Raw genomic sequence first — 26,763 nt, forward strand, 5'->3', positions numbered from 1 at the left:
TTCTTGAAGAGGTTCCTTCTTTAAGGAATGACCACTTCAGCAATGCTTTGAGTCCTTGCTACAGCCGAATGTGCAGTTTTCTTTGCACTTCTTGCATATCGCATTGTGCTAACATTGCTCTGTACAAATTTGATGCTCTGAGGCAGGGTAGCTGGCTTAATTTATATTTGGGCAGGTTAAAAGCTGAGTATCATACTGCTTTTAGATTTATGTCATTATATTTTTTTGCCTGAAGTCCTACATTGACAGGGATATGGACGTAAGTCCCCTGCATACAGGTAATTGGTTAATCCAGTTGAACAGAGCAAGAGATCTTCTCTTTGCCTCTGGCAAAAGGAGAGCTGTGGATGTTAGCACCTCCAGCAGTCTGGTCTCTGCAGTATGGATCATGGTTCCTGAGGCGCCACTGCTCATCAGCATCACTTGCATCAGTGCTGTGGGCTCACTGTCACCAGTCTTTGTCACTATAGATTCTCTGTTCAGTGAAACGAAGTACAATAGAGACCAATTGTATTGCTAAGAAAACAAAGTCCCATCCCATTCTCTCCCCTTCCCCGCAGTCCTCCCCCGGATTGTCATGAGTGGTTGCCCCATAGTGAAATGTCTCTATTGTCTCTCTTTCCCAGCTGCGTTTGGATGAAGCACAGGAAGCAGAGTGCCAGGTTTTGAAGATGCAGCTGCAGCAAGAATTGGAGCTGCTGAATGCATATCAGAGTAAAATCAAGATGCAGGCAGAAGCCCAGCATGATCGGGAGCTGCGTGATCTTGAACAGAGGGTATCCCTCCGCCGGGCCCTCCTTGAGCAGAAGGTAAAATGGGCACGTGAGCATCATTAGCACGCTCAATATCTCAGATATTAAATTGCACTGTACTTACCAATAGAGAGAGAAATTGCTTTTACCTTGCTGTATATAGTAACACAATCATTTGGGTATTTGCCTCGCTGGGATGATAGCTCAGTGACACATAGGCTAAACTTTCTGCCAGCTCAGCTGTCCTATGTGAGCAGCTTCTGGCTGGGTTAGAGCTGCTTGAAGCGTGCCAGAGGGAGTCATGCCTCTCTGGGCAGAAGGGAAAGTGAACTGTTCTTTCTGTCTCTGAGCTGCAGATTAGCTTCCCCAGCTCATTACAGGACAGACAGTAACAGCCTAAAGCTGGAGGAGGGGTGTGCTTTTGGAATTTGCATAGTATCACTGTTGGGTATCTTTGGGGAGGGGGCTAAAGGTAAAATGTATCTGAGACCCTGTGTTTCATGGTAACACTATTCTACTGCAGATCTGTTCCGTTTGTCAAATCTGTGGAGACCAGGCTTTTTTTTCCCTATAAAATTATGCTTGTTACAGAAATGCCGCTGTCTGCAGCATTTCCCTAAGCGAACTGAAGTAGCCAGACCCACAGGCATGGGTGACATGCTGCTCCCTAGATTTCAGCTTGTGATTGGCTATGTGTATTAAGGTACTCCTTGTTGAAGTGTGCTTTTCTGTGCAGTGCCAGACATGGAGGTGCTGGAGTGTGTCCAGACAAGGGCAACGAAGCTGGTGAAGGGACTAGAGCACAAGTCTTAGGAGGAGCGGCTGAGGGAGCTGGGATTGTTTATCCTGGAGAAAAGGAGGCTCAGGGGAGACCTCGCTCTCTACAACTACCTGCAAGGGGGCTGTAGCGAGTAGGGGGTCAGTCTCTTCTCCCAAGTAACAAGTGATAGGATAAGAGGAAACAGCCAGGGGAGGTTTGGATTCAATATTAAGAAAAATGTCTTCATCGAAAGGGTTGTCAAGCACTGGAACAGGCTGCCCAGGAAAGTGGTGGAGTCACCGTCCCAGGAACTATTTAAAAGACATGTGGATGTGACACTTGGGGACGTGGTTTAGTGGTGGGCTTGGCAGTGCTGGGGTCATTGTTGGACTCAATGATCTTAAAGGTCTTTCCCAACCTAAATGATTCTGTGATTCTGTCAGGTGCATAAAGGGATGAGTGGCCTATACAAACCAGGGGAAGGGTAATGCCCCAGTTGGTGAAAGGAAATACACAATCAGCCTTCCTCCTGCAAATTTTTTCCCCTTTGATTTGCCCTGTGGGTGCCAGCCATCACCATTCATGCAACGGTTCCCAACTTTGCTGATTGGCGATTGTTAAATTGGGGCAATTACTCTGTGGCCTCAAGGTTCTTTTACACTTCTCCCAGAGGCAAGCGGATGGATGGATGGGTGCTGGGCTGATTAGAGGGCCCCCATCGGCCTAAAACTGCTCCACCTCACCATCAGGAGGAAGCATCTCCAAGGTGGCAGTATGCTCCCGCTGTGCTTTGGGCTCCTGCAAATACACCTGAATCTCTACAAGTAACTGAATTTGTGAAAACGGAGTTCCCGTGTGGCGCTCGCATGTGGAATAGCTGTCTTTAGACCCCATCGCTAGTTATTTTGGTCCCCTCCAGAAGAGGACAGCTCCCGTACAGCCCTGCCGTTGGGTTGTTGACGCTGGGTGTGCATTGCCCTCTGGCGGCACCATCTGCTGTGGGAAGCAGCATGGCACCCTCAGCCTGCTGCTGGGCACTGCTCCTCGTCTGTGGGAGCAGCGTGTGTTGCACTGCATGTAGTGTTCGGTCAAAACTGTGGAAGTGAGGCCAGTGACTGAAGGAAACACACATCAGCCTGTGATGATGGCTTTCATTATGGGCCAGGATTGAAGTGTGTTGTGCATAGAAAGTCCCTATGAAACATTTGGTGTCAGTAATGGTGACAGGAAGCTTAGCAGTGCTGCTTCATAGAGAGGAAAAAACCAATAAAAATAAGATATAGCATAGTATTTTGTGTGTTTGTGTCCCTGTGTTGCCTTGAAGCATCATCCAGTTTCTTACTGTTCTAACTTCCATAGGTTTATTTAGCAATACATGCAGTCCTAGCACATTACAAGTCACAAAGTCATGGACTAACAGTGACACGCTGTTTCTTGTTGGGGTTACAGTCACTTAGCAGCGGCTCAAGGGAAAGTGGGTGCAAAAGTAGATGCATCCTTCTTTTGCAAGGGTGGTTTTTGGGAGGAGAGGTGTTACTCTGGTTTTGTAAGAATTGTGTTGTGATTTTGTAAGACTTTTGTAAGAGTTGAGAGTTGCAAGTATGCTGGTGTGGGTCGCTCAGCAATGTCACCTGGTATTTGCTTGCACATGCTAACTGAAACTGGCAGCCAGAGGAAGGGCAGGTATGTGCACAAGATGAATGTCTGAATTTATGTGCACAAATATATACATAGCCTGTGGCAAAGTCAGTCCCCGGTGTTCAATAATAAACCAGATTCCAGAAGTTAGTGTGTGCATAGGACTCTCCTTCCTTCTCAGCACAGTGCTCTTTATTTTTGACAGTGCCCATCACCATAGTAACTCACCAGAGGATACATGTCTGACTTAGGCTAAGGAGGGAGCAGCCAGCCCCGTCAGCGTGCAGCCTGTAAGCGCCAGCGAGTGAGGCACTGTACAAGCTATACCCTGATGCTATGTTGTTTGTGTTGCACCAGTAATGAGCATGTCCCAAGAGTGTCTTTAAAAGACTTCAGATTTACTCATTTCCTTCCCACATGCCTCAGACACCTCATCTTCAGAGTCCTGCATCCTGGGGTCGTTTCGAAGTGATGTCATTTGAACGCAGCATGTTAGGCATGCCTTTCTGTGAAGTTCGGTTGTACCAAGTTTTGTGTGTTCTGCTGGCACAAAGACTGAAAACTCTGAGCAGCTGGACATGCTGAAGACATTGTAAAGGGAGGATTCTGGTTAGACAGCAGGACTGGAAAAAACAAGTGGAGCGTTTTGAAGGGTTGATGTTAGAGGAGGCACATTCTTCCCCTTCTGTCTTATCCAAGCTAGGTGGCTGCTGCGTGGCTTTCAGCAGGAGTGAGCAAGGCTGCTCTATGGAGAGAGTCAGTGTCACTCAGCTAGTGCTAAGACACAGACAAGTAGGTAAGGCAGTTTCTGAAAGTCCCAAATGGGTCAGGAGATGACTCGCACTGGAGCAGATTGTTTCCTAAATTCCAGATGAAATCATTTTGCATATTGTCTGACTAAGGCGAGAGGGTGCTTACAACATTCTGCCCGGTACCTTCGGCACACCAAGATAACACCTCTTGGCCACATTGCTCCCGACAGCAGGGGAGATGCCAGTGAGCTATGCTAAAAAGTCTTGGCTGCTGCTATTTACCCATTTGGTCTTTTTCATCCAGGCCAAAAGTGGCTTTTTCAGTGCTGGCACAAAGATAATGGAGCGATTCTTTGGTTCTCCACCTGACTGCAAAGATTTCAATAAGAAAGGCTTTCATCCCTACCTGATGGGTGTCAGGAGGCCATAGCCCCATGTTTTCTGTACTTCCAGAGCTGATCCCAGTGCCCCTGCCGAAGTACCGTTGGAAACCAATTTGGAACAGTGTTACAGGGAAGAAATTGGAGTTGCCAGCTTGCATCTCATCTAGCTAATAATCTGCGACACAATTCAAACATCACTGCCTGCTTTCTTGAGCCACACACCCCGGAGAAAGTATCGGGGTAATAAAATATGAGAAACCAATTTAGAAAGAGGGTAGATAGGAAATGATAAATATGAGCTAAAAATCTGGCCAGTGAACATGGGAGAGGAAACTGAATGTGGGCTCATACATTGAATCCTGGAGGAAATAGGAGTCATCATGCTTAGATTCAGCTACAAACAGCAAAGGTCAGGTCACATTAAGCTGTGTTGGCAGGTATTTGACTGCATAGGCACTGTGCTCGGCTGTATCTGAAGGTGCTTTCCTGGTAGGCTTTTATGGAAGCTGTAGACTTTGTTGCTTCTTAAAAGATTAATCTATGTCAAGCTGTTCGTATCGGTGCAAATGTTGGATTTGCATCCCCAAAACTTTTGTATTCCCCAGGGAACGAGACGCTCCAACTGGTACTCACCATGCTTTGACGTGTGCAGGTTTGTGGGACTTGTCCTTTGGTGTTCAGAACAAATTGCATGTCAGTGGACATGTGATCTAGATCCAGTCTCGTGTGGAAACACGGGGAGAAGGTTCCTCGTTAGCTTGCTGTTACAAGTCCTGCAGAGACTTGAGGCCGTGCCTGTGAAGGAGTCCTGCTGCTACAGACTGTCTCTTCTTTTTTCCTTCCTAGATTGAGGAGGAGATGCTGGCGTTGCAGAATGAGCGTACCGAACGGATACGAAGCCTGCTGGAGCGTCAAGCTCGCGAGATCGAAGCCTTTGACTCAGAAAGCATGAGGCTAGGTTTTAGTAATATGGTTCTTTCTAATCTCTCCCCCGAGGCGTTCAGCCACAGCTACCCGGGAGCTTCTGGCTGGTCCCACAATCCTACTGGGGGTGCAGGACCTCACTGGGGTCATCCCATGGGTGGCCCACCACAAGCTTGGGGCCATCCAATGCAAGGTGGACCCCAGCCATGGGGTCACCCCTCGGGGCCCATGCAGGGGGTACCTCGAAGTAGTGCTATAGGGGTCCGCAACAGCCCCCAGGCTCTGAGGCGGACAGCTTCTGGGGGACGGACGGAACAGGGCATGAGCAGGAGCACAAGTGTTACTTCACAAATATCCAATGGTTCACACATGTCTTATACATAACTTAAACAATAACTGAGGGTGGCAATTCCACTGGAGCTGTCTGCCAACAGAAACTGCCTACAGACACCAGCCCAGCAGCCTCCTCAGTGCGGTGCTGACGTGTGGAAGCTGGGTGCACATGGAATATTGTACTCATTTTGTAAAGCATTACGTTTTGTGTTTACTAACTGGGATGTCATAGTATTTGGCTGCAGGGTTTGGGGGGGTGGTTTTTGGGGGGGTTTTTTCGTTGTTGTTTTTTACTTTTTGGAGGGGTCTTGGGAGGGCGTCTGAGAAATATATGCAGTTAGTCAGAAGAGTTGGCTGGTGGTCATCACACTGACAGGACAGAAGGGCCTCAGACTGCCCTCATCACGCCATCCATAGGAAGTCTGAGGGAGAATGGAGACCTCCTCCCATGTCCATAAATTTCGAACTGCCATCCTGCAAAAACCAGGCGAGCTGCCTTTAAGCCAACATCCAGGGGAGGAACAGCTGGATCTTCTGTTCCATTTTTATTTGTCATTAAATTGGATACATTTCTAGGGTATTGCCTCTGCCAAGAGGCATTTTCAAAGACTTGTAGGTGAGGAAAAAGGGTGAGAAGAGAGGCCAAGAGACACCAGGTAGTTCAGCAGGGCCCTTCTACCCAAGTGCCCGCTCCGTGTCGTGTATGAAGTGACGTTCTCTCAGAAGGCACTGGTCAGCTTCCTGAGAACTGTGTAGGTAAACCTGTCTGGAGGGAACAGGCTAGAAATGTTGGAAATTGTATTCCTGCTTTGGCACTCCCTGACTGTGCTGCTGGTAGCTCAGATGAGGTTGGGCAGAGGAGCATAAGTAATGCACTTGTAAAGCTAATACTGTGACATCTCATTTTAGCTAAGCATCAGAATGATTCTTGGAGCCCAGCGTAGTTCTTTTTGCTCCATTCAGAAATGTTTAGACTTTTAGCCAATCAGTCTCAAATGCCAGAGGTATTTTGAAGGATGCCATAGTCACAAAATGCCATTGATCAGGTTTTTCATTATTACACTACATCCACCAATTTATTACCTTTTTGGCTTGTTGCAATTTCCTGTTTACATGTAGAGTGTAGCCAACTGTTTAAATGTTTAGTTGCCACAGTGTACCAGGAGGAGCTGAGCCAATGACTTTCCCAGCTGATGACTAACCCACATCACCACTGTAGATCTTGCTGCATGTGAGGCTCTTTTTTATTATTTTCGTTGCTGCAATACTTCACAACTTTTACAGTCCCTTGAGATGCTGTGATATTTTGGCAGCATATCACACCATGCGAGAAGGCACTACTTCCAGAGGCTCGTTGGAGCTGCTGTACTACTGAAAGGAAGCAAAGGAGGTTGTGAAATCCATACGGTGATGAAGGGGTCAGGGAGTCTCATTAACCGAATTGCTTTGTGGCATCGTGTCATCCCTTAGTGCTGGGAACTGGAGAAGCCCCCGTGCTCTTGTGCCGCTGCCAGGGTGGTCTGGGTCAGCCGGCACTGTGGGGCTGGGGGAAGAGCAGGCAGATGAAGTTTGGCTTGAGGCAAAGATTTTCGGTCTTGGGGACTGACCAGCCAGGGTTCTTTGTAAATGTTTTTCCTTGCACACTAATCATCTTGAAGAAAACACTAGCTGCTAACTCTAGGATTTGCCTTTAATATGTTTATAGGGCTCAAAAGCAAGGTTTTCCGAATGTGTTTGTCCATGTGACATATTTATATAGTAAATACTCTAGTGTCTCGCTGCTGTTCAGTACTCTCAACAGGGCGACGTTCTTTCGTTAGCTAAATTAACATCCACTCCCAATCCTTAACTCTCTGCCAGTATCCGGTGAATCCAACTGGGATTTCTAGCATCTTGACGTAGCATATCACTCTAATCGAAGGTGGAAACTACCAAAAGACGTTTGAGCAGCCCCTTAGTAAGGAGCTTTGTAGTACTAACAGTTGACAGAAGCCTGGGGTGAGGCGGTGGTCCCGTGGAGGTGATTCTGGTTGCCCCTGGGGCAAGTGGTCACTGTGAGTTGTCCTGTCCTTTCCTCTGCTATGTTTTTATGTGGAATTGGATGTTTTGGGGTCATTCTTTTGCATTGCAGTGTTGTTGAAATGCAGCGAAACTCATTTTAGGAAAGGTACCTGTATTCCTGGGGTTAGAAAGAAAGACAAAAATGAAATGAAAGGCCAAAATTGTGTTGGGATTTACCATGTGAGTGTGGAGGGTGTGCCCAGAGCATGGCGCTAACACAGCGTTTTGAAGTTCAGCTCCTCTATCACAAACAGCAGCAGCGACTGCGGGGACAGGCTATACCTGCAAGTTCAGTGGGTTCATTCTTTTGCTTCTGTTATGGTTTGAATTTGGTCAAAGTCTCTGGCTTAAATTGAGCTACTTCAACAGAATTCTCTCAACCCATCTCTTTGTGTAATGTCAAGCATGACTGAATGCTGAATCCAAATGATGGCTATCCCATATTGGCTTTTTTTGTATTCAAAAAGAATTGTGTAGTAACCATTTTTACATGTATATCATGTGCAGACCTGGACTATTCCAACAAGTTAATATTTTAATTAAAATAGTTTGCAAAAACTGATTCAGATCAACTGGTCTAAATGTGTGTGTCCCTGTGTGTACGTGGGGGAAGGAAAGCTGTCCCAGAGGAGCCTGATCTCGAGAGAAAGCACCCCATTACGCAGCCGTAGCCAGAGGGACTCAGGGTCAGGCTTGGTGTGCCTTGGGGGTCTGTGAGGAGGCCCCTGGTGTTGAGAATTTTAACCTGTCTCAGGTGTATTTCTGAGATGCACGACCGACTCTACGCTAGAGAGATGCAAACACTCTCTGAATCAGTTTGCAAACTCTTTATTTTTAAAAGTAAGACCAATTACTCAAAAGTAAGACCGATTAGTCCATATTGCACTCGTTGCAGTCATGCCCTAACTTTGGTTTTAAAAATAACTGTAATCTGTAAATTGTGGAAACTACTCCAGTAACTCAGCAGAGGTGTTCTCTTACATCTTTTATGTTCGTATTTAACACTGGGGAAGCTCTTCTGTGTGGACTACTTTGCAAACTCTGTTGCAGTGTTTTCAAATCGCCAGCTCGGCCTCTGAAATCTCTTCTGTGGTTATTTTTCTCTCCCCTTTGCAAAAACCTAAAGTTCTGATGTAGTTTAGCTCGGAGATGAAAAAAACAGAGGAGCCAGCATTTTCACCTCCTTCTGATTTGACTTTCTTTCGATTTTTAGTTAGTTAAAATCAGTGAAAGGGACCATGTTTTTCTTTTGCCGTGGCCCCAGGGAGTCAGCAGCCACCGCTCCCTTCCACGCTGAACGTTATGTGCTTTCTTCCTCGGATGCAGCGCTGAAATGGAGGCCACGGCTCTGTTTCACCTGCATGCGTTCCAAGCCTGTGAGCTTCAAAGGGGTTGAAGAACTAGAGGTGGTATGATCCCAAGCTTTCCTCAGAAAATTCCCCGCAGCCGTTCCTTGCCTGGCTCGGGGCCAGGCTGGCATCGCTCTGTGTCCCACCCAGCCCTCCCACTCCAGAAGAACGTGCGTTGCACACTAGCTGTAACCTGCACGGGGTGCACCCTGCTTGATCCTGGGATGATGCTGTTTATTAACCCCCTCCAAGGGGAAAAAGGACACCTTGCACGTCAGGCTGCCCGGCCCCCTTGACCCTGCTTACGTGCCATTTCTTGAGAGGCAATAAATTGTATTGTACCACTGTCTACCATTACTCCTGTTGAATACGCACATCTCTCTGGATATATATATGGTATCTCATTTGTATATATTTATATACTCTGTATGTACGGTGTGTGTGGGTATATGTGCACACACACCTCCTGCTGTGCATTTCTGTCAGGGCACTTCAGTTCTGCTGTTCTTTAGCACTCCTGTTCGTGAGCAAAAGCAACCCCCGCAGCAGGGCTCTCTGGGGCGAGGGCGCGTACATCTGCACATGCCGTGCCAGAGCTGAACGCAGTCAAAAGCCCTCGCTTAACTACTGCCCTGCTCTAATTGTAGCTTGCTTTTTCTGGGGCGCAGGAGGGGTAGGATAGCTGCTACGGGTGTGCTGTAAAGGAGAGGAGAGAGCTCCCAGAGGGTACCAGAAAGTCAGAAGACGGCAGAGAAGAAAACAAGATGGTATAGCGATAGGAAAGCAGTTGAGGCAATGTACCGATCTGCTGGGGAGGCGGTGAGTGGGCCGGTGAAGTGCTCAGCGGGCTGAGCTCAGAGTCCCCAGCTGCGTCTCGCCACAAAAGATCACAAGCCCGGCACGGTCTTGGCATGCTGCGCCGGCACTGGCTTTTGGCATTCCTGAGTTCAGGCCGCCGCTAACTCTGAACACTGTCTACCTTTGTGTGTGTCTAATTAGAGCAGGTTATATGGAGGATCAAAAGGGAAGCTAAATTGGAAGATCTAAAATACGTGTGTGTGTGTGTACAACCTGTACATACATACGTAAACACGCAGGCAGTTCTGGTCCGTTCTTTATTCTGCCTGGGCACGTGTGGTTTGTTACTTGAGCCCAGTAAGCAGAGAACAGCCTTGTTCTTCTCCCGGCTGCCTGCTCGGTGTTTCTAGCAAATCTTGCCCTGGTCTTTCTCATCCTAGAGGGGTGTGTTGCCATGCCGGATGCCCACAAGTTCCTCGAGTTGTGAAGACCCTTCTGACCTTCTGCTTTGTCCTCTACAGACCCCATCTTAGTGAGACATCTGGCAGTTTGGGGGATAAGTGGTTCTCGCATGTGTCAAGTCCCACATGTTCATCCAGCTGCAGTATTTACCCCCCGGGGCAGCCCAGCCAGCTCAGCAGCATGCCAACACGGGCCCTCTTCTTTGTGCTACCGGAGAATTCGGAGGTAATTTTCTCCCTTGTCCCTTTTGGAATGTCTCTTGCAAGTTTTGTAGGAGAGGCTTGGGTTTGGTTGGGACATCCTTAGCCTTTCACAAGGAACAGCGTTGTCTTTCGCTGTGCTCCTGCCCGTGGGACTCTCCCACCCCGGCGCTGGCCGGCAGCGAGCCCGGAGCCACGTGCCCAGGCTGGAGGACTGGTGGATGCCCAGACAGGGATGCCAGTCGGTGTCCCTCTGCTGTGTTTCAGTTTGCACTTCTATGAGTTGATTGAGCTGGAGTCTGTTGAGAAATACATGTGAGGTGCTTTAGAGGGTTGTGGGTAGCTGTTTACAGCCAAATAAAAAAAAAAAAAAAAAAGCTGATATATCTAGTGGCTATAGTAAACATCACCCCACCAGGGAACGATGGCAGCAGATAACCCTGGTTGCTGTTGCACAAGGGGGTTCAGCCAGCTGGGGCCCTGATGCTGCCTGCTGCGTCCCTGCCCTGCCCCCTTCCCCTGGGGAAGGAGAGACCTTTGTCAGCTAGAGAGGGACTTAGTAAATCGGATTTGCCAGCAAACAAGCACCTTAACCACTGAGCTGTGGGTCTCAATACTTGCACTTCACCTGAAGGCTCCTCTGCGGGAGGAGGAAGGCAGTTTGGTACGTGACCGTTGGCTTTGCACCTACCTGGCATCTTCAAAACATCCCAAAGCCACGTCCTAGGGAAAAAAAAACCAACCACCATCAGTTCCCTCTCTCCTTGCTTTCTCTGAGTGCACACACTGAGTCCAGGAATGAGTAACCAGGAGGGCTGAGCATTGCCCCCATGGATGTGAGCAAACCTGGGGGGGATCTTCCCCTCCACCTCGCCCCTCCGGTCCCCTGCCCCGCTCCCCACCCTTGAGTACGGGTACCTCAGAACATGCACAGTTTGTATTTTCACTGACAATTAGTTTAATTATTGTGAGTGAAAAGAATTGTAATTATCTGTAAATATGTAGTTAACAAATTGACCTAGTTTCTGTATTTTTTAAGTTTTTGTACTAAAATTTATAGATACAGTATGTGCCAGCTAGCAAAAAGCTACTGCAACCGCCAGTCGTAGTTCAGCATGCGTCTAATCCCCGAGACTTGTCTGAGTGATGCTGTAAGGAATTGTGCTTAAATATTGCGAGCTGGGGAGGCAGAGCAGCAGCCGAGGGGGCAGGAGGGCTGGGGGGCAGCAGCCTCCGGCTTCCAGCCTTCAGCCGGGTTTTCTGTCTTGGCTGCGTGGAATCTTCTTCCCTTCGGTGTCATGTGCTGTACGGTGTGCAAGTGCGAGGGACGGAGCGGTGGCTTCGAGCTTTTAGCTGGAGCTGAACTCAATGGGAACTGAGTTCGGGTTCTTTGCTGCAGTTTAATACCGGCTTATGACTCCATTTTTCAACCTCTTTAGAAATTATCTGGTTTCCCCTTTCTGACTGCTTTTGTCATAAACCCGAGATCATCTAAACCTACTGGAGGAAAAAAAAAAAATAGGGAGGGGGGGCGGGGGGGGGGGGAAATACTTCCATTTAAGATCGTTGCCTGCTTTTAGTGCCAGGATCACGCATTTCTATGGCAACTCTGAGCTCAGCAGAGTTTAGGAATCAGAGCAGGGTTGTTAAGGAGCTGAAGTACGTCGCCACTGCTTTTGCACAGCTCCAGCAGAGCCTGACCGCAGCCGCTGGCCGCCACCAAGGGCGCGTCTGTGGGTGCGGTGCGGGGGTCTGGGGGTCCCTGCCCCACTGTGGCTGGCTTGTGCCGCAAGACCTGCTGCTATGAGAGGGGTGGGCTCCCCGGCGCTTCCGAGGAATGAAGTCAGGCTCTGTGCTCCTTGTCTTGTGGCAGAGGCGAGTCTGCAAGTCGAGTATAGCTTTGCTGAGTGTCCCGGGAAGCTGTGAGCAAAGGAGTTTGAGCGCCGGTGAGGCTGTGCTCTCCGGGTCTGGGTGTCCTGGAGGTCGTAGGGGACGGGAGCTTGTAAGGATGCAAGGATCAGAGGAGAGGCATACGTGCGCGTACTGGTTTGGCTTCTGGCAAGCAAACCACCCGCTTCCTTTCTTCAGCTTTTCTTCCCTCCTAACCCCCCCGCAGCTCTTCCCCCTGCTTGCTTGGAACAGGAACGTTTTTTTTTACCTGCCTAGAAACAGCTAAAAGATGGGGGGCAGCCCTGATGTAAATAATTAACGTTACAAAGTGAAGTGTGTATAACATAAAAGGCTACAGCCCTTTGGTGACTTGTAAATGCTTGAGGAAGGTTCTGGTAAGACACGGAGGGCCAAGCGACCTGCCTGGGGCTCTGCAGCCATCGCTGCCCCACCGACACCGCGGGTCGGGAAGGGGGGGACCCCCCCCGCCTACCTTTGCTGCGGGACCCCCCCCCCCCCTTTAGTGGATGGGAGGGTAGCGTAACGTGTGTAATACGGATAGGAGAAGCTGTGTGAGGTGTGTATAGTGTATATTTTTTAAAAATAGCTTGCTTGTATTGTGGAGATTTTAAAGACAAACTTGAGAATTCTAGCCTAACTATTAACACAAGTTTAACATCAGTTACCCCACTGGGTTCAGAGCCTCTTGAATGTATATTCCTTTTTGTAACCTAAATGACCTATTCTTCTACCAGTCAGCCAGACATCCTATTTATATTTTTAATTTTATATATTACTTTCCATTCGTTTTCATTATTTCCAGCATGTTTCTGGGTTTGGGTTTTGTTTTGTTTGGGGTTTTTGTTTTGTTTCTTTTTGCACAAGCATTTTGTGAAGTCAAGGAAATGTTAACTCAAATCTGGTGTTTTCCAACCTGTTCCCCCTTCCCCTTCCTCTCCTCCACCCCTGGTTTGTCGTTGGGTTTTTTTTGTTGTTTTTACCTTCCACCAACAGTTTGGGATTTTTCTGGGCTGGGATGCAGCGGGTGGGAGGAGGGGACGGCTATTTTCCATTTGCAGCTTCTGTGCAAACGCCAGGTCTTTTTCCAGTCAACTGAAAACACTTCAGTTGCTGGTTGCTTTAAAAAGAAAAAAAACAAAAATAAAAGAAAAATGTAACCTTATCAGTCTGACTAGGCCACGGCGGGAGGAGGGGAAGTGCACACCTGTAGCCACACAACTCTAGCTTTGGCTGCGAAACAAAAGCGAACCTTTCCCGGCGAGCGGGTAACCACGAGGCAGCTCCGAGCCCACCGAGGCTTCGCCGGGCGCAAGCTCCGTGTGCCAGGGCCGAGCCGTGCCGGGGAGCACCGTGCCCTGCCGCGCTCTGCCCTGCTTGGCGCCTGCCTGCTCACCTGCACAAAGCCCAGAGCTGCCTACTGCTGACAGCAAAGCTGTTGCTGCTTTTCCTCTCCTCCTCCTCCTCCTCTCCCCCTCCGTACGGAGGTCCGGCTCACCAACAAGAGCTCGCCCAGCGCCCGGCCGCAGCGCCGTGGCTCTCTGCTCTGGGGCATCACCCAGGTCTAGCAAAGCCCGGCTGCTGCAGCGCCGGGGGAAGGCGCCCGGCCACGCCGGTTTGTGCCACAGAGCATTAGTTAGAAAAAAACCCACACACATATCTGCTGTTTTACTATGAACACTGGTCTGAGGTTTCCAGGCCCAGCACCACGGTGATGGGCCACGAAGGATTTAACTAGGGGAATTAAACTCCTTTCTGCTTCCGTGTCTGGTAGCACCAGCTGGTATGAGTGAATCTACAGGTGTGCGTTTTCCTTCTTGTAGAAAATGCCACGAGCACTAACTGGTAAGGCTTAATGTACAGTATATTGTCAGTATTCTGGTATTCTTCTGGTTCAACATACATTATAGCTCATATATAACCTGTATTAATTGTATAGATTGTGCATTTAAAGCTGTTACCAAGTTGTCAGAAAATAAGAGAAGAGAAAAAATAAGGTCATATGTAATATTTTGTTTGTAAGTATCCTTTGTATCATAGCAAAGGAAATGTTAAAAAAAAAAAATCAACTGTAATAAAGTAATTTTAGTACACGGAGTGTCTGTCTGCCTTTCTGAGCCCCCACTCCCCCACCCCTGGCACGGGGACCCCCGCCCCGCTGCTACCGGGTGTAGGACCTCTGCCAGGTGAAGACGGGGGGCTCGCCGGTGGGCCCCCCCAACCTGCGGGACCGCAGCAGCCCCTTCCTCCGCTCCTCTGCCCGCAGAAACTCGCCCATGGCCCTGAAATACTCCAGCACGGCCTCGTGGCCCCAGCAGCGGCCGGGGTCCCCCCGGGGGAAGCCGCAGTGCCCCCCGCGCGGGGTCAGCAGCAGGAAGAAGTAGGGGCTGCTGCGGAAGAGCTCGAGGGGCAGGCTGCGGGCCGGGGGGCCGCGGACGGGGTCGTCGGTGCTGCAGAGGCACAGCACCGGCACAGCGGCCTCGTCGGCGTCGCGCAGGGGCTCGTTGCGCTCCCAGTAAGCCTCCCAGCTGGTGGGGTGGCTCTTGGTCTGGCAGAAGAGGGCTTCCTCCAGCTCCCGCAGCGAGCGGCTGCCCAGCACCCTGTCCACGTCCAGCGCCTCGGCCAGGGACCCTGCGTACCTGCGGGGATGGGGGGGCTGCCGTGGGCTGGGAGCTGTGCTCTGGCCGTGGCCCAGCACACGGGGGCCGGGGGTGGCTGCTGAGCTCCCCCTGCCCTGCCTGGAGCTGGTCTGGGAGGGCTTGTCCCAGCCCCTTGATGGGGGGGGGTCCCCACAGCACAGCCAGCACAAGCCCAGTGCCATGGCAATGGCAACGGGAGGCAGCCAGCACGCTGCGCTGGGTCTGCGACAGCAGGGTTTGCAGTGGGGAGTGGGAAAGGCGGGGGGGACCACCCTGCTGCCCAACCAACCCCCGCCAACAGACACCTCCCAGCAATTCCCCATCCCTGCAGTAAAGGCTCTGCCTGGATGCACCCACCCTGGTTTTGCTGAAGCATAACCTGGCACCCATTTGCCCCAAAGTTTGGGGGTTGCTTGCATTTTTAAGCCCCCTTTTGCCCCACCCCCCCCCCACCCCCCAGGTATCGGCACCACCCGGGAGCTGCTGCTTCCCCAAGGCTCTGGCACAGGGCAGTTTATCTCCTGGCCCAGCCCGGCTTGGCCGGCCCCAGTGCAGCTGTGTTGGGCAACACAGACCCAGAACCCAGGGATGGGGGTGGCAGCTGCGCAGCCCCCCACCCAGCGATGGGTCTGTGCCCCACAGGGCAGAGACTCAAGAACAAGCAGCAGTGCTGGGGGTGGCCAGCCCCACTCAGCCCCCCCATCAGGGTCCAGTGCACCACAGGGGCTTTTGAACCCACCCAGCACTGCCGCACCGAGGTGGCAGCGCCCAGCTGGGGACCCCCGAGATGCTGCCCCAGTGCCAGCCGGGTCGGGGAGCGCATGGTGGCCAAGCTGGTCCAGTGGCAGCCGGCTGCAGGCTGGTGTTCATTAACCAGCAGGTTTTGCTGCTCTCAGCATCTCTCCCCTCATGCTGGGGCTCCAGGTGCCGGCAACAGCACCCATTGCATGCAGCCCCCCTCCCCCCAGGGATGGCCAAGGGGCTCCCGGGGTACCCCCTCCCCAGCTCCCCCAAGGACCCCACTGACCTGCTGAGTCCTTGCTTGAGGTGCAGGAGCAGCGGCCACTCGTAGAGCCAGGGCATCCCGGCCTCAAACCAGTCCCGGCCACGGAAGACGGGGGAGAGGCAGGCGGCGGCGGCCAGGTGGCTGGAGGAGCCGCGCTCCCCCAGGTAGGCGAGCAGCAGCCCCGAGCCCGAGCCCTCGCTGACGGCCAGCAGCGAGGCCGTGGGGTGCCGGCAGCGCAGGTAGGTCACTGCCTCCCGCAGGTCCCCGGGGTCCCCGAAGGGCTGGAGCCGGGGGGTGGTAAGGGGGCAGCCGTTGTGGCCCCGGCGGTTGAAGATGACGGGGATGAAGCCCCGCTCCAGCGCCCGCAACCCCAGCTGCAGCAGCCCCCCCGTCACCTTGCCGGTGGCGTTGGGGATGAGCAGCAGCACCGGGCTGGGGCCCCCCCCCGCCGCCACCTGTCACCCCCCATGGCCCCACCAGCCAGTCCAGGGCCACCAGCCCCGTGTCAGGCAGCTGCAGGAGCTCCCGGGCCACCACCGGCACCGGCGAGGGCGGCTGCAGGAGCTGCTGCAGCATCTGGAGCTGGGGCCAGCGCGGCCACGGCCAGTGGCCCCCCCACAACGCCGCTGAGCGCCCCAAGCTCCGCACCAGGTGCTGGGCCAGCGCCGAGGGCTTGCACAGCAGCCGGCAGCGCCCCGAGCCATCCTCGGTGATGAAGGAGACCCCCTCTTCCTCCTCCTCTCTCCAGCCTCCGGGCTCCGCCAGCCTCCCTGCCCAAAGGCGCCCAGCCAGGAGAGCCAGGCCGGTGAGCACGGCGGCCACGGCCACCAAACCCTCGAGGGACACCATGGAGGTGGCGGGAGGGCTGGCCAGCAGCCCTGTCGGTCGGTCGGTGCTCGGCGGGTGATGGCGGGGCCGTGCAGGGAAGGCCCTGCCCCGGGGCTGGGCAAGCGGTGGGGCTGTGCCAGGGATGGCGTAACTGGCCGCCAGCCAGGGCCAAGGGGACTGGGTGAAACGGGAGGGACACGTGGCCGAGCCCTGCCTGGTGCTGGGGGGGGGGGTGTAGCGAATCCCCTTCAGCCATGCCCCAGGCCGGGCAGGACCCCCCATCACCACCAGAGCCAGGGGCCCATGCGATGCTCACACCTTTATTGATACAAATGTACAAGGACACATCTTACAGTAGGGAGCGCGGCCCCGGGGGGGGTGGGGCAGGACGCCCGGGGAGGGGGGGCCCACGGGCGCCCCAGTCCAGTGTAACACTGCAGGCGGCCCCAGGGGTACCGGCCGCCCGGCGAGGGGCTTTGTGGGGGGTGGGGGGTACATCGCCACCGCCGCCACGGACAGCTACACAGGCTATGTACAGGATAAGTTAGGCATGCGCCGCGGGGCGGGCTGCGCAGGGGCAGGCAGGGGTCTGTACAGGGGGGATGCAGGCACCGACCCCGCAGGCTGAGCAGCAGCTCCTCGGTGGCGTGGGGGACGAGGTTGGGGGGAGGGGGAGGGGGGGGGCCTCACCCCATGCCCCGACTCCCCAGGGGCTGAAGGCCACTCGTAGCCGTGCTCGCCCCAGGTGCCGGCTGCTGCCGGAGGGGAGGGAGAGATGGAGAGCACGGGGGCTGGGGGGGTGCGGGGGGACACGGGTCAGCGCTCACTGCTTCTTCTCACGGGTGGTGATGGTGACCAGCTGCTTGGCGGCCTTGGCGATGTCGTAGGCACACTGGATGACCTGCTGGGTCAGGAGCTGGTAGTCCACGGCGGCACCTGGCTCGGGCGGCACGGTCTTGCGGCACTCACTCTGCAGCCGGTAGGCGCTGGCGTTGAGCAGCCGCAGGGAGCTCCGCACCGTCTCCAGCGCTGGCTTCTGCAGCAGGACAGAGGAACGGCACCAGGAACCATGCCGGGGGCAGTCAACAGTGCCTGGTGGGGACCCCCCCACCCCAGGGACCCCCTAACCCCTCCTACCTTGGGGAAGAGCGATGCCATCTCCGTCACAGCCGAGTGGATCTTCTCTGAGCAGGGCACAAAGCTGGGGACAAGGAGAAGGGGTGAGCACTGAGCAGGGACAACAGCTCCTGGCCACGGGCAGTGGCAGGGATGGCCCTGTGTGAACACATCCCCCTGGCCCGGGGGTCCCGAGGGACCCCAAGGCTGTGCCCCAGCCCTACCTGTCATGCTTGGATTCCTGCGCCGCCCGCAGCAGCTCCTGGATGTTCTTGGTGACCTGCTCAGTTTTGAGGATGACGTCCTCAGTGCTGGGCAGCCCAGGGTCCAGCTCCCCGTCCAGCGGGTCCAGCTCATGGGGGAAGTCCTCGTCCTTGCTCAGCTCCACAAACCGCTTCCCCTCCATGCTGCAGGGACCAACCAACCCCCTGGGATCAGTGCCAGGAGCATGGCCCCATGCCCCTAAGGGGGCTGCCGATGCAGCCCCCAGCCCCAGCACTCACCTCATCAGGACCTCACCCGCCTGCGTGTTGTCGTAGTCGCTGTCAGTGCCGCTGCCGTGCCGGTCCAGCTTGCTCTGGAGGGGAGAGCAGCAGCGTCAAGCCCTGCCCAGCTCCAGGGGTCTCCCCACCCCAGGAGCTGCCCCCCCTCCCCAGTACATCACCATGTGCCGGGCACTGTCAGGCGGGCAGGAGAGCAGGGGGGAGGATGGGGGAAAGGGCACCGAAGAGGCAGATGGACCTTTCCGGATCTGGAGGAGGAAGAGAAGGAAAGCGGCGCTGAACAGGGCGCAGCAGGGTCCGGAGCCGACCCCAGTGACGTGCAGGGGAGGACGAGCACAGGGGACACCGCTGCCCTGCATGCAGGAACATCCCACGGCCGCCGTCCCCTCGAGGAGGTCCCCAGCCTGACCCAGGGGGTGCAGGGCAGCGGGGGGATGGGACGTCCTTGGAGGGCGACGGCCACCACATCCCATGCAGGAGCCGCCCGCGCCGCGGCCCCCTTACCCGGTACACGCTGGCCGGGATGTGCATGGAGTACAGAGCCTCGTCCTCCACCTCCTGGCGACACACGAAAGGTTACGGCCCCATAGGGACAGGACCCAGCACTCTGTGGGGCTGGGGGGGCCACCGCACCCCAAAACCCACCCGCCCACCCCGGCACACTCACGCCGGTGCCGAAGGGCTGCAGCCGCGTCACCAGCTCCTCCACCGGCTGCCCAAAGGGCTTCAGGGCCGAGCCCGGCTCGTACATGGAGAAGGCCTGGCGGTCCCGCCGGTGGGGGGGGGCCGTGCCCGGGGGGTGCCCGTGCTCCGGCCGCTCGCTGGGGGCTGGGGTTGGGTGCGCGGGACCCGTCTGCTGCCGGATCTGCGTGTTCTCTGCCTGCAGCTTGTGGATCTGCAGCCGGGGCAGGGGAGGAATGAGCGAGGGGAGGGGGGGATGCCGAAGGGGGAGTCCCACCGGCCCCGCACCCACCTCACGCTGCAGCCGGCGCAGCTCATCGCTCAGGCTGTTGTTCACCTTCATCAGCTGCTGCACCTTGGCCTCGGAGGCGGCCAGAGCCTTCTTCACCTCCAGGTACTCCTGCAGCGTGATGGGGCCATCCGAGAGGTCGGAGGAGTCCATGCTCTGTGGGGAGAGGGGCTCAGCGCCGGGGTCCCAGAGCCAGGGTGCAGGGCCGGGGCGGGGGTCCAGGGCTCACCCTGGCGCGGTTGTTGCGGGAGGCGTTGCGCAGCAGCTCCTGGTCCGTGTCCTCGTCAGAGGCGACGCTGTCGTAGTCGTGCTGGTCGTCCAGGTCACTCTGGCTCCGCAGCGAGTAGTCAAGGGCGTCTGGGGGAGGGCAGGGGGTGCTGAGCAGGGGCAGGAGGGAATGTGCCCCCCGCTTCCCTCCCCATCCCTCACCTGTGGGGCTCAGCAGACTCTTCCCTTGCTGCCGGCGCTTGGCTTCCCCGAGGATGTCGATGAGCAAGGTGGCAAACTCCCTGGCATTGAACCTGGCCAGCTTCTGCCGGCCCTGGGAGGGGGGTGTGGGGCAGAGGGGGTGAGCGGGGGTCTGAGTGCAAGAGGGGGGTCACGGGGCCTGGGGGGGGGGGGCTCACCTGGTTGCGTGTGGCCGAGTACTCGGGGTTGACGGGGAGGAAGGGGACAGCGCTGCGCTCCGTCACCAGCGTGCTGTGGTTCTGCGTCGTCAGCCAGACTGCAGGCAGGCACCCAGCGTCAGACCCCCGGGGGGCTGCGGGGGCCAGACCCCCCGGAACGAGCGGGCTGCGAGGCCCGGAGGCGGCGGCGGAGCCGGCAGGACGCAGGCGTGGGCGCGGGGCCAGCCTTTTGGGCTTGGGAGCAGAGCCCGGCCGGGCTGACGGGAATTGCCTCCCCCGGCCACCCTGCAGGGCCGAGGTCCCCCCCCCGCGCCCCCCAGCAGGGACCCCCCCGCTCCTCACCCTTTGGGGCACCGGCTCTCCAACCCCCCAGATGGCAGGGAGAGGGCTCGGTGTGCCCGTCAGTGCCCACCCCACCACGGGAATGGGGTGGCCCCCACCCTGCCAACCCCCAGCTGAAGGGCACCCCTCTGGGGTAAGCCCCCGCCCCCGGGGGTCCCGGCACCCACCTCTGGCAGCACCCCAGCCCCAGCACCCAGCGGTGGCCCCTCGGCCGAGAAAACCTCCCGGCCGGAGGAATGAAGAAGGAGGGGCCTGCGGTCCCAGCGGACGCATCCAGATCGGGGGGAGCGCGGGGCTCGGCCACGGCCCCACCGGCTGCTCCTCCCCGCGCCGTGACGCCCGTCACAGCCCCCCGGGAGCTGCACCCCCAGCCCCAGCCCCCCACGCCCCCGCTCACCCGCGTCGTTCTCCCGGCGGTCCACCTCATCGTAGACATCCATGGCCAACTCCTCAAAGAGGCGGTTGCTGAGCTGCAACAGGAGCGGGAACGGCGTCAGGCGGGATGGGGGAGCGGGCAGGATAGGACCCCCTCCAGCACTGACCCCTACTCACTGCTTGCAGCTTCTTCTTGGCTGCCTTGGCCAGCTCGGAGAGGTCCAGGCTGGGGGGGCGCGGGGAGGGAGACACAAAGCAGGGGTTATTCCTGGCCCATCCCCACCAAAAAGATCCCCAGCTGCACCCCACCGGGACAGGGACACCCCCCCCGCCCCGGGCATGGCGGGCTTCACCAAGCAGAGCTGGCGGGCAGGCACAGGGGGACAAGTTGGCCGGGGGTGAGCGGGACCCCCCTCCCCAGGTGCCAGGCTGGGCCAGGTGGCTGGGGCTGCAGGGGGGGCCCATGCCGGTGGCACGGGGGGGCCCCTGGAGCCGAGAGCCAAGCGGACAATACCTCTGTGCCATGCACTTTGGGCGCACCCTGCGCTCCGGAGAAGGCAGCGGAGGGAAGAACAGGATAAAGGCGGATGTTAAACGCGCGGGCACGTGGACCCCCCCGCCCCCCCCCCAGGGATGCTCCAGCACCATCACAGGCAGGTGACCGGGGTCCCCCCCTCGGCCCAGCGGGGACGCTGGGGGGGACGTGGGACAGGGCAGCGTGGCCACGGGCGCTGGGTACTCACCTGTCGGCCATCTGCGGGATGATGTAGTGGCCGTTCTTGTGGTCTGCACGAAGAGCGGGGTGATGAGCGGGGCCCCGTGCCCCCCCGGTGTAACCCCTCACCCCGGGACCCCCCCGCTCACCCGGTTTCCTGCCGCAGAGGTAGAAGGCCAGCCGGTCGGTCAGCTCATACTGGCACTCCACCAGCCGCTCCGCCAGCTCGTGTTGGGCTGCCTGCCTGTGAGAGGACGGGCAGGGGTGATGCCCACCCTAGGAGGGGGGGTGCAGGCAGGGGTGACCCCCCCTTTCCCCACCCTCACCTGGCATAGTCAATGGGGGTCCGGCCGTTCACGTCGGGCGCCCCGGGGTCGGCACCATAGACCACCAGCAGCTCTGCCTGCAGGATCTGGCCAGCCTTGGCGGCCACGTGCAGCGGCGTGGTGCCCTTCTCCTGCGGGCACAGGCAGCCTCAGCCCCGCAGCCTGCCTGCCTGCCAGCCGTGGTGCTGGGCCTCCCCACCCAGCCCAGCACCCTGCCCAGGGACCCCCAGCCCTGCCAGCGCTCACCGGGTGGAAGAAGTTGGCCTGGGCACCCAGCGAGAGCAGGCGCAGGCAGGTCTCCAGGTTCCCTGTCCGCACGCTCGAGTGCAATTGCTGCGGAGGGGAAAACTGGTAAGGGCGGGGGGGAATCTGTCCCCACAGCCAAGGGGGTGGGAGGGCCTGCACCCCCACCCCGTGTCCCACCTTGCTGAGGTCCTTGGCAGTGACACCATCATCGTCCCGGCAGGGCAGCTTGTGGACGAAGGCCAGCATCTGGTACTTTGCGCGGATGAACTCGGACTTGGTGGGGCTGGGGGGGGTTGGGAGGGGGGGTGGCAGGTTGCAGGGTGAGGGAGGGGCGCACGGCTGGCGCAGACCCCCTCCCCATGTCTCGGGGGGGCACTTACTGCACTTTGTCCTGGGGGTTTGCCTTCCGGCGCCCGCTCTGCACCTGGGCCGGATCCAGCAGCGAGTGCTCCCAGATGGAGTTGGCCCCGTTGCTCGCCAACGTGTGCACCATCTGCAGGGGAGAGGCAGGGCCCGGTGGGCACGGGGGTCCCCACGTGTGTCCCCCCCCACGTCCCTGTGGGGCCAGCACCCACCTGGAGCAGGGTGGTGGGCCAGGGGCTGTGGCGCAGGTGCTTGACGATGGAGATGTGGCGGCCCAGGCTGCGGTGCACGCTGCAGCACTCATCGCAGATGAGCACCCCGCGGTTGATGGAGGCCCAGCCAGGGTCTGGGGGGTGGCACGGGGCTGTCAGCCGGTGTCCCCACCACGGAGCTCCCCTCCCCAGGCGATCACCTCCCCATCCACCCCGCTGCTGGGGGGGGGGGAATGCGTTGCCACAGCAACTGTTTCCCCAGCGACAGCGAGGGGCTCAGCCCATCGCCAGGGGAAACCCACAGGTTTCCCATAGCAACCAGGCACCAGCCAGAAGGGGGGGGCAGGATTTGGCCTCCCCCAGCAGGAGGGCGGCCGGTGGCAGGGGGGATGCCAGCCCCGTGGCAGCGCACCCCCAGCAGGGGCACCCTGACCTGCTGCAGCACCCAGCGAAGCCGTGCACTCCGAGCCCCCAGCTGGGCATTTTTGGGGGGGGTCCTGGATGGTGGCAGCATGTCCCCAAGTGGGTGGACACCCCCAGCCTGTGGGCTCCCATAGACAGTGGTCACCAGCTCTGCATCCCAGGCCAGCCCCGCAGGGCAGCCCGGCTCTGGGGGCAGGTGCCACGGCCCCCCCATACTGCCATACCCCCCCAGCCCCGGCTGCCGGCCCTGGCCAGCCGGACTGGAGCCCTTTGTGTCCCCACCGGGAACAAAGGGCTGTTTGAGTGGCCGCGCCGGCCCCGCGCTGGCACCGGCCCCAGCACCCGCGGGGGCCCCGCTCCCGTTGGCCGGCAGCTCCCCACACCTGCACCCCAAAAAATGGGGCATGGGGCTGGCCTGGGGTGGGGTCCAGCCCCACAGCATGGCTGTGGGGCAGCAGCTGCCCCCGGCAGCACCAAAAGCAGGATTTGGGGACCCTCCCGCCGGGCCACAGCCCCCTCCCATAGCATGTGACCAGGCACAGGGTGATGATGCTGAACAGCCCCTGGGCCTGCCAGCCTCTGTCCAGCCCCACCACACCTGATTTCTGTAGGGCCTACACAAACACTGCACCGCCCCACAGCAGGGGAGCCCCAAGGCTGAGGGGTGCAGGGTCTGCAGCGGGGGCGGCAGCACTGGCCAGCCACGATGGCCCCGAGGGTGTGATGGTGGCCCCGAGGGGGTGATGCCAGCCCCGCAGCCCCGCAGAAGAAAGCTGCTTTCCCCATGTCCTTCCTCCCCACAAGGTCCCAGCTCCCTCCCCAAGCACCCCTCCAGAGCCCCGGGGCTGCCGTTTTGGGGGGCACCCAGCTCTGCAGTGCTGCAGTGCCCCAGAGCTGAGGTGGGGTGGCTGGGGGGGAGCAGTAGCCCCCCCAGCCTGGCAGCCGGGTGCACACAGATGGCAGCGCCTTGGCAGCCGGTGTGGCGGCATCTGTGCCTTCGCACCCGCTGCCCACGGGGCGCTGCCGGGAACAGGACACTCTGCTGTCGGGGGAGCCGGCCGGCGAGGCTGCCTGCGGCCCTGCAACCGGGAGCATCCAGGGTACCCCCCTGGGGTGGCACCCCCTCCCACTGTGGGGGTGGCCGGGATGCGGATGGACATCACAGCGGCTCAGGGAGCGCTGGCACGGGGACACCCCAAACCCTGGGAGGATCCCAGAGCCCCGGCACACCTCTGTCCCTGCGCTGCGACCCCCAGCCCTCGGCCCCACACTGGGGAGGGGAGGTCTGGGGCCAGCTGGCATCCCCGCATGGAGCCAGCGGAGCGGGGTTCGGCTAAGGGAGCCCGGGCAGAGGGACCAGGGTGCTCCGTGCACACCCCAGCACACAGGGCCAGGCAGTGCATCCCCAGCAGCGGGTGCTCCCAACGTGGTAGGAAGCGGCCTCTGGACTTTATAACTCATTTCCTCACATGGCTGCCAGGCGATAAGAGATTGGAAGAAACTGGTTTCCATTTCCCCCTGCCCCAGCAGGGAACCTCGGCACCGCCCCGGGCACCCCGTGCCCCCCACTTGCCCGCCAGCAGAGGGGCCGGGCCCAGAGGCCAGCCAGCCCCGTGCCCACGCGTGCCGCTGGATCTCCTGGCAGGATCCGGCCATTGGCGCGTGGCCGGAATAATTTCAGCACAGCCTTGGCCCGCGGGCAGCTTTCCGGGGCCGGCGCCCAGCGAGCCTCCCCGAGCGAGCCTCCACTCTCGGCCCCGTTCATTCATCGCCGTGGGGCCACCCGCGCTGGCCACGGACAGGGTTTGGGGGCCCGGCCCTGTCACGGGGAAGGTTTGGGGGTCCAGCCCCACCACGACGCCCATGGGCTCATGCCTGGTGCGGGGGCTGCGGGCACTGGCACTGCTGGGGATGTGAATCGTCTTGCCCAGGCTCAGGCTCCGGCTTGCAGCAGCCGCCGGCTCAGCCCGCCTGCACCACCAAGCCCGGATCTGGCCGGTGTGGGTGCTGGCTGGGGGGTGTGGGAGGGTGCGTGTCCCCCATCCCACCACTGTTGGGGTCCTCGGTGCTGCTGCCATCAACTGGCACGCCCCCAGCCCACGCCAGCAGCCTCTGCGCTGAGGGGTGCCAAGGCTGTGGGTAGCGCGTGGGGGCGTTGGGTGCAGCAGGGGGTACACTGGGTGCACCGAGGGGGCACGAGGGCGTTATCTGGGTCATGTTGGGGTGTACTGGGAGATTCCTAGAGGGGGGAAAAGGGTGTGCACCAAAGGGGCCCAGGGGCCTCACCAGTGTGCCGCACTGGGGGTGCATCAGAGGTTCTGAGGGCCCAGAGTGGGGGACACAGTGGGGGTCCCCAAGGTGTGCGCTACAGCGTGCTGAGGGGACTCACCGGGGGGGGCTTGGGGCACCCAGGGGGTGCAAAGGGGCCTCGCTGTGGGGTGCGGGTGATGCACAAGGGCTCTCTGGCAGCATACCGGGGGGGATGCACCATGGGGCGCAGAGGGGGCTCATGGGGTGCTGGGGAGCACCATGGGGCGCAGAGGGGGCTCCCGGGGGTCCTAGGGACGTACCAGGGGCACCATGGGGCGCAGAGGGGGTTCATGGGGTGCCGGGGGTGTTACTGGGGGGCACCACGGGATGTAGAGGGGGCTCCCGGGGGTGCTGGGGATGTACCGGGGGGCACCATGGGGCGCAGGGGGGGTTCCGGGGGCTCACCGGGGGGTCCCGCAGCCGTACCTGGCAGCGCGAGGCAGGCTCCGGCCAGGCTCCGGGGGCGGAGGGGCGAGGGCCCCGCCGCGGGGGGGGCGGCGGCGCACCGGGGCCGTGCCGGGGGGGCCGGGGCCGGGCCGGGGGGGGCGGCCTTACCTGGGGCGCTGCAGTCGGCGCACACCTCCGCCCGCGGCGCCTTCCGGGACATCCTCAGCGGCGAGGCGGGCCCGGGCCCGGGCCTCTGCGCCAGCGTGGGGCGGCGGCGGCGGCGCCCCCGGGCCCGCCGGGGGGCGGGGGGGCGGGCGGCGGGGCGGGGGGCGGCGGGGGCCCGGGGCCGCGGCGCGCCGGGGGCTGCCGGCTGCTCCCAGCGCCCGGCGGCTCCGCAGGAAGCGGCGCAGGCCCGGCCCCGGCGGAGGAGGGGCCGCACCGCCCCCGCCCCGCCACCGGCAGCGCCGCCGCGGCCGCCCCGCACCGGCACCGGCACCGCCCCGCACCCGCACCCGCACCCGCACCGCACACCCCCTCCCCCGCTTCCGCACCCGCACCTGCGGCCGCGCCAGCACCCGGTCCCGGCACAGCCCGGTCCGGGTCGGGTCCCGGTCCCGGTCCCGGTCCTGGGCAGCCCCCCTCCCCGGTCTGGTTCCAGCCACGGGCACCCCCGCCCGGTCCTGTGCAACCTGGCCTGCTCCCGGGCATCCCCGGCCCTGCTCCTGTTTCTGCCCCTGCTCCCGGGCATCCCTTGGCCCTGACCCCATTCCCAGGCCTCGGTGCCCTCCTGATCCCATTGCCAGCCCAGGGCACTGTCCTGGTCCTGATCCCCGCCCGGGCACTGTTCATCCCCTGCTCCGGTGCTGGGCACCCCTCTGGTGCTGGTCCCAGCCTGGGTCCTGCACATCCCAGCCCCAGCCCTGGGCACTCATCTTGGATCCAGCCCCAGTCCCGTTCCCAGTGCCCACTCTGGCACTGGGCACCCCACTGCCAGGCACCCCCACCTTACCCCCATCCCGGGCACACCTTGGGGTGCTGTGTGGGCAGCCAGGGTTG

The 26,763-nt window shown here is 59.0% G+C and overlaps 3 protein-coding genes across 12 annotated transcripts in view; 1 reads left to right on the forward strand and 2 right to left on the reverse strand.

The window, feature by feature from the left end:
- The window catches only part of TAOK1 (TAO kinase 1), a 75,281-nt gene extending 60,868 nt beyond the window's left edge, over positions 1-14,413 (forward strand). For 3 of the 4 annotated variants that reach the window (XM_055794342.1, XM_055794341.1, XM_027791151.2), the window contains 2 exons: positions 627-809; positions 5,132-8,165. In XM_055794342.1, coding sequence (XP_055650317.1) covers positions 627-809; positions 5,132-5,593 — 645 coding nt within the window. In that variant the 3' untranslated portion in view covers positions 5,594-8,165. Of the gene's footprint in view, positions 1-626; positions 810-5,131; positions 8,166-10,271 lie in introns of those variants that run through there. The other variant, XM_055794344.1, reaches the window with a different exon arrangement.
- On the reverse strand, positions 14,167-17,075 carry ABHD15 (abhydrolase domain containing 15). The gene is given in 3 exon segments (XM_055794352.1): positions 14,167-14,959; positions 15,987-16,414; positions 16,416-17,075. Coding segments are annotated over 3 exon segments (1,566 nt in total). The 3' UTR covers positions 14,167-14,481.
- Positions 17,076-17,094: 19 nt separating this feature from the next.
- Positions 17,095-26,104, reverse strand: GIT1 (GIT ArfGAP 1). Of its 7 annotated transcripts, none has more exons than XM_055794347.1 (22): positions 25,876-26,027; positions 22,588-22,721; positions 22,393-22,505; positions 22,190-22,295; positions 22,013-22,099; positions 21,767-21,897; positions 21,590-21,684; positions 21,469-21,511; positions 21,240-21,266; positions 20,903-20,951; positions 20,753-20,820; positions 20,009-20,111; positions 19,812-19,923; positions 19,612-19,739; positions 19,386-19,538; positions 19,080-19,307; positions 18,917-18,970; positions 18,574-18,660; positions 18,413-18,486; positions 18,134-18,316; positions 17,931-17,994; positions 17,095-17,829 (listed from the first exon to the last, which is right to left on the reverse strand). In XM_055794347.1, the coding sequence occupies exons 1-22, from the start codon at positions 25,925-25,927 to the stop codon at positions 17,617-17,619; spliced, it is 2,304 nt and encodes a 767-aa protein (XP_055650322.1). In that variant the 5' UTR covers positions 25,928-26,027; the 3' UTR covers positions 17,095-17,616. The 7 variants fall into 7 exon arrangements, with proteins under 7 accessions (XP_055650322.1, XP_055650321.1, XP_055650325.1 ...); XM_055794346.1 differs by having other exon boundaries at positions 20,009-20,106; positions 20,748-20,820; XM_055794350.1 differs by lacking the exon at positions 21,240-21,266.
- Between the last annotated feature and the right edge of the window lie 659 nt (positions 26,105-26,763).

The sequence above is a fragment of the Falco peregrinus genome, chromosome 2 (assembly GCF_023634155.1).
Source record: "Falco peregrinus isolate bFalPer1 chromosome 2, bFalPer1.pri, whole genome shotgun sequence".
NCBI lineage: Eukaryota > Metazoa > Chordata > Aves > Falconiformes > Falconidae > Falco > Falco peregrinus.

Bases quoted from the DNA above. Each gene is read 5' to 3' on its own strand.
- GIT1 (XM_055794345.1), bottom strand. From the start codon at position 25,927: ATGTCCCGGAAGGCGCCGCGGGCGGAGGTGTGCGCCGACTGCAGCGCC. The intron at 19,308-19,385 runs GTGGGTGCGGGG...CCCCGGCTGCAG, and splicing joins TGCGCCGGCTGCAGCGTGAG to ATCCACAAGCTGCAGGCAGA. The intron at 17,995-18,133 runs GTAGGGCTGGGG...CCTTGTCCCCAG, and splicing joins CAGGAATCCAAGCATGACAG to CTTTGTGCCCTGCTCAGAGA.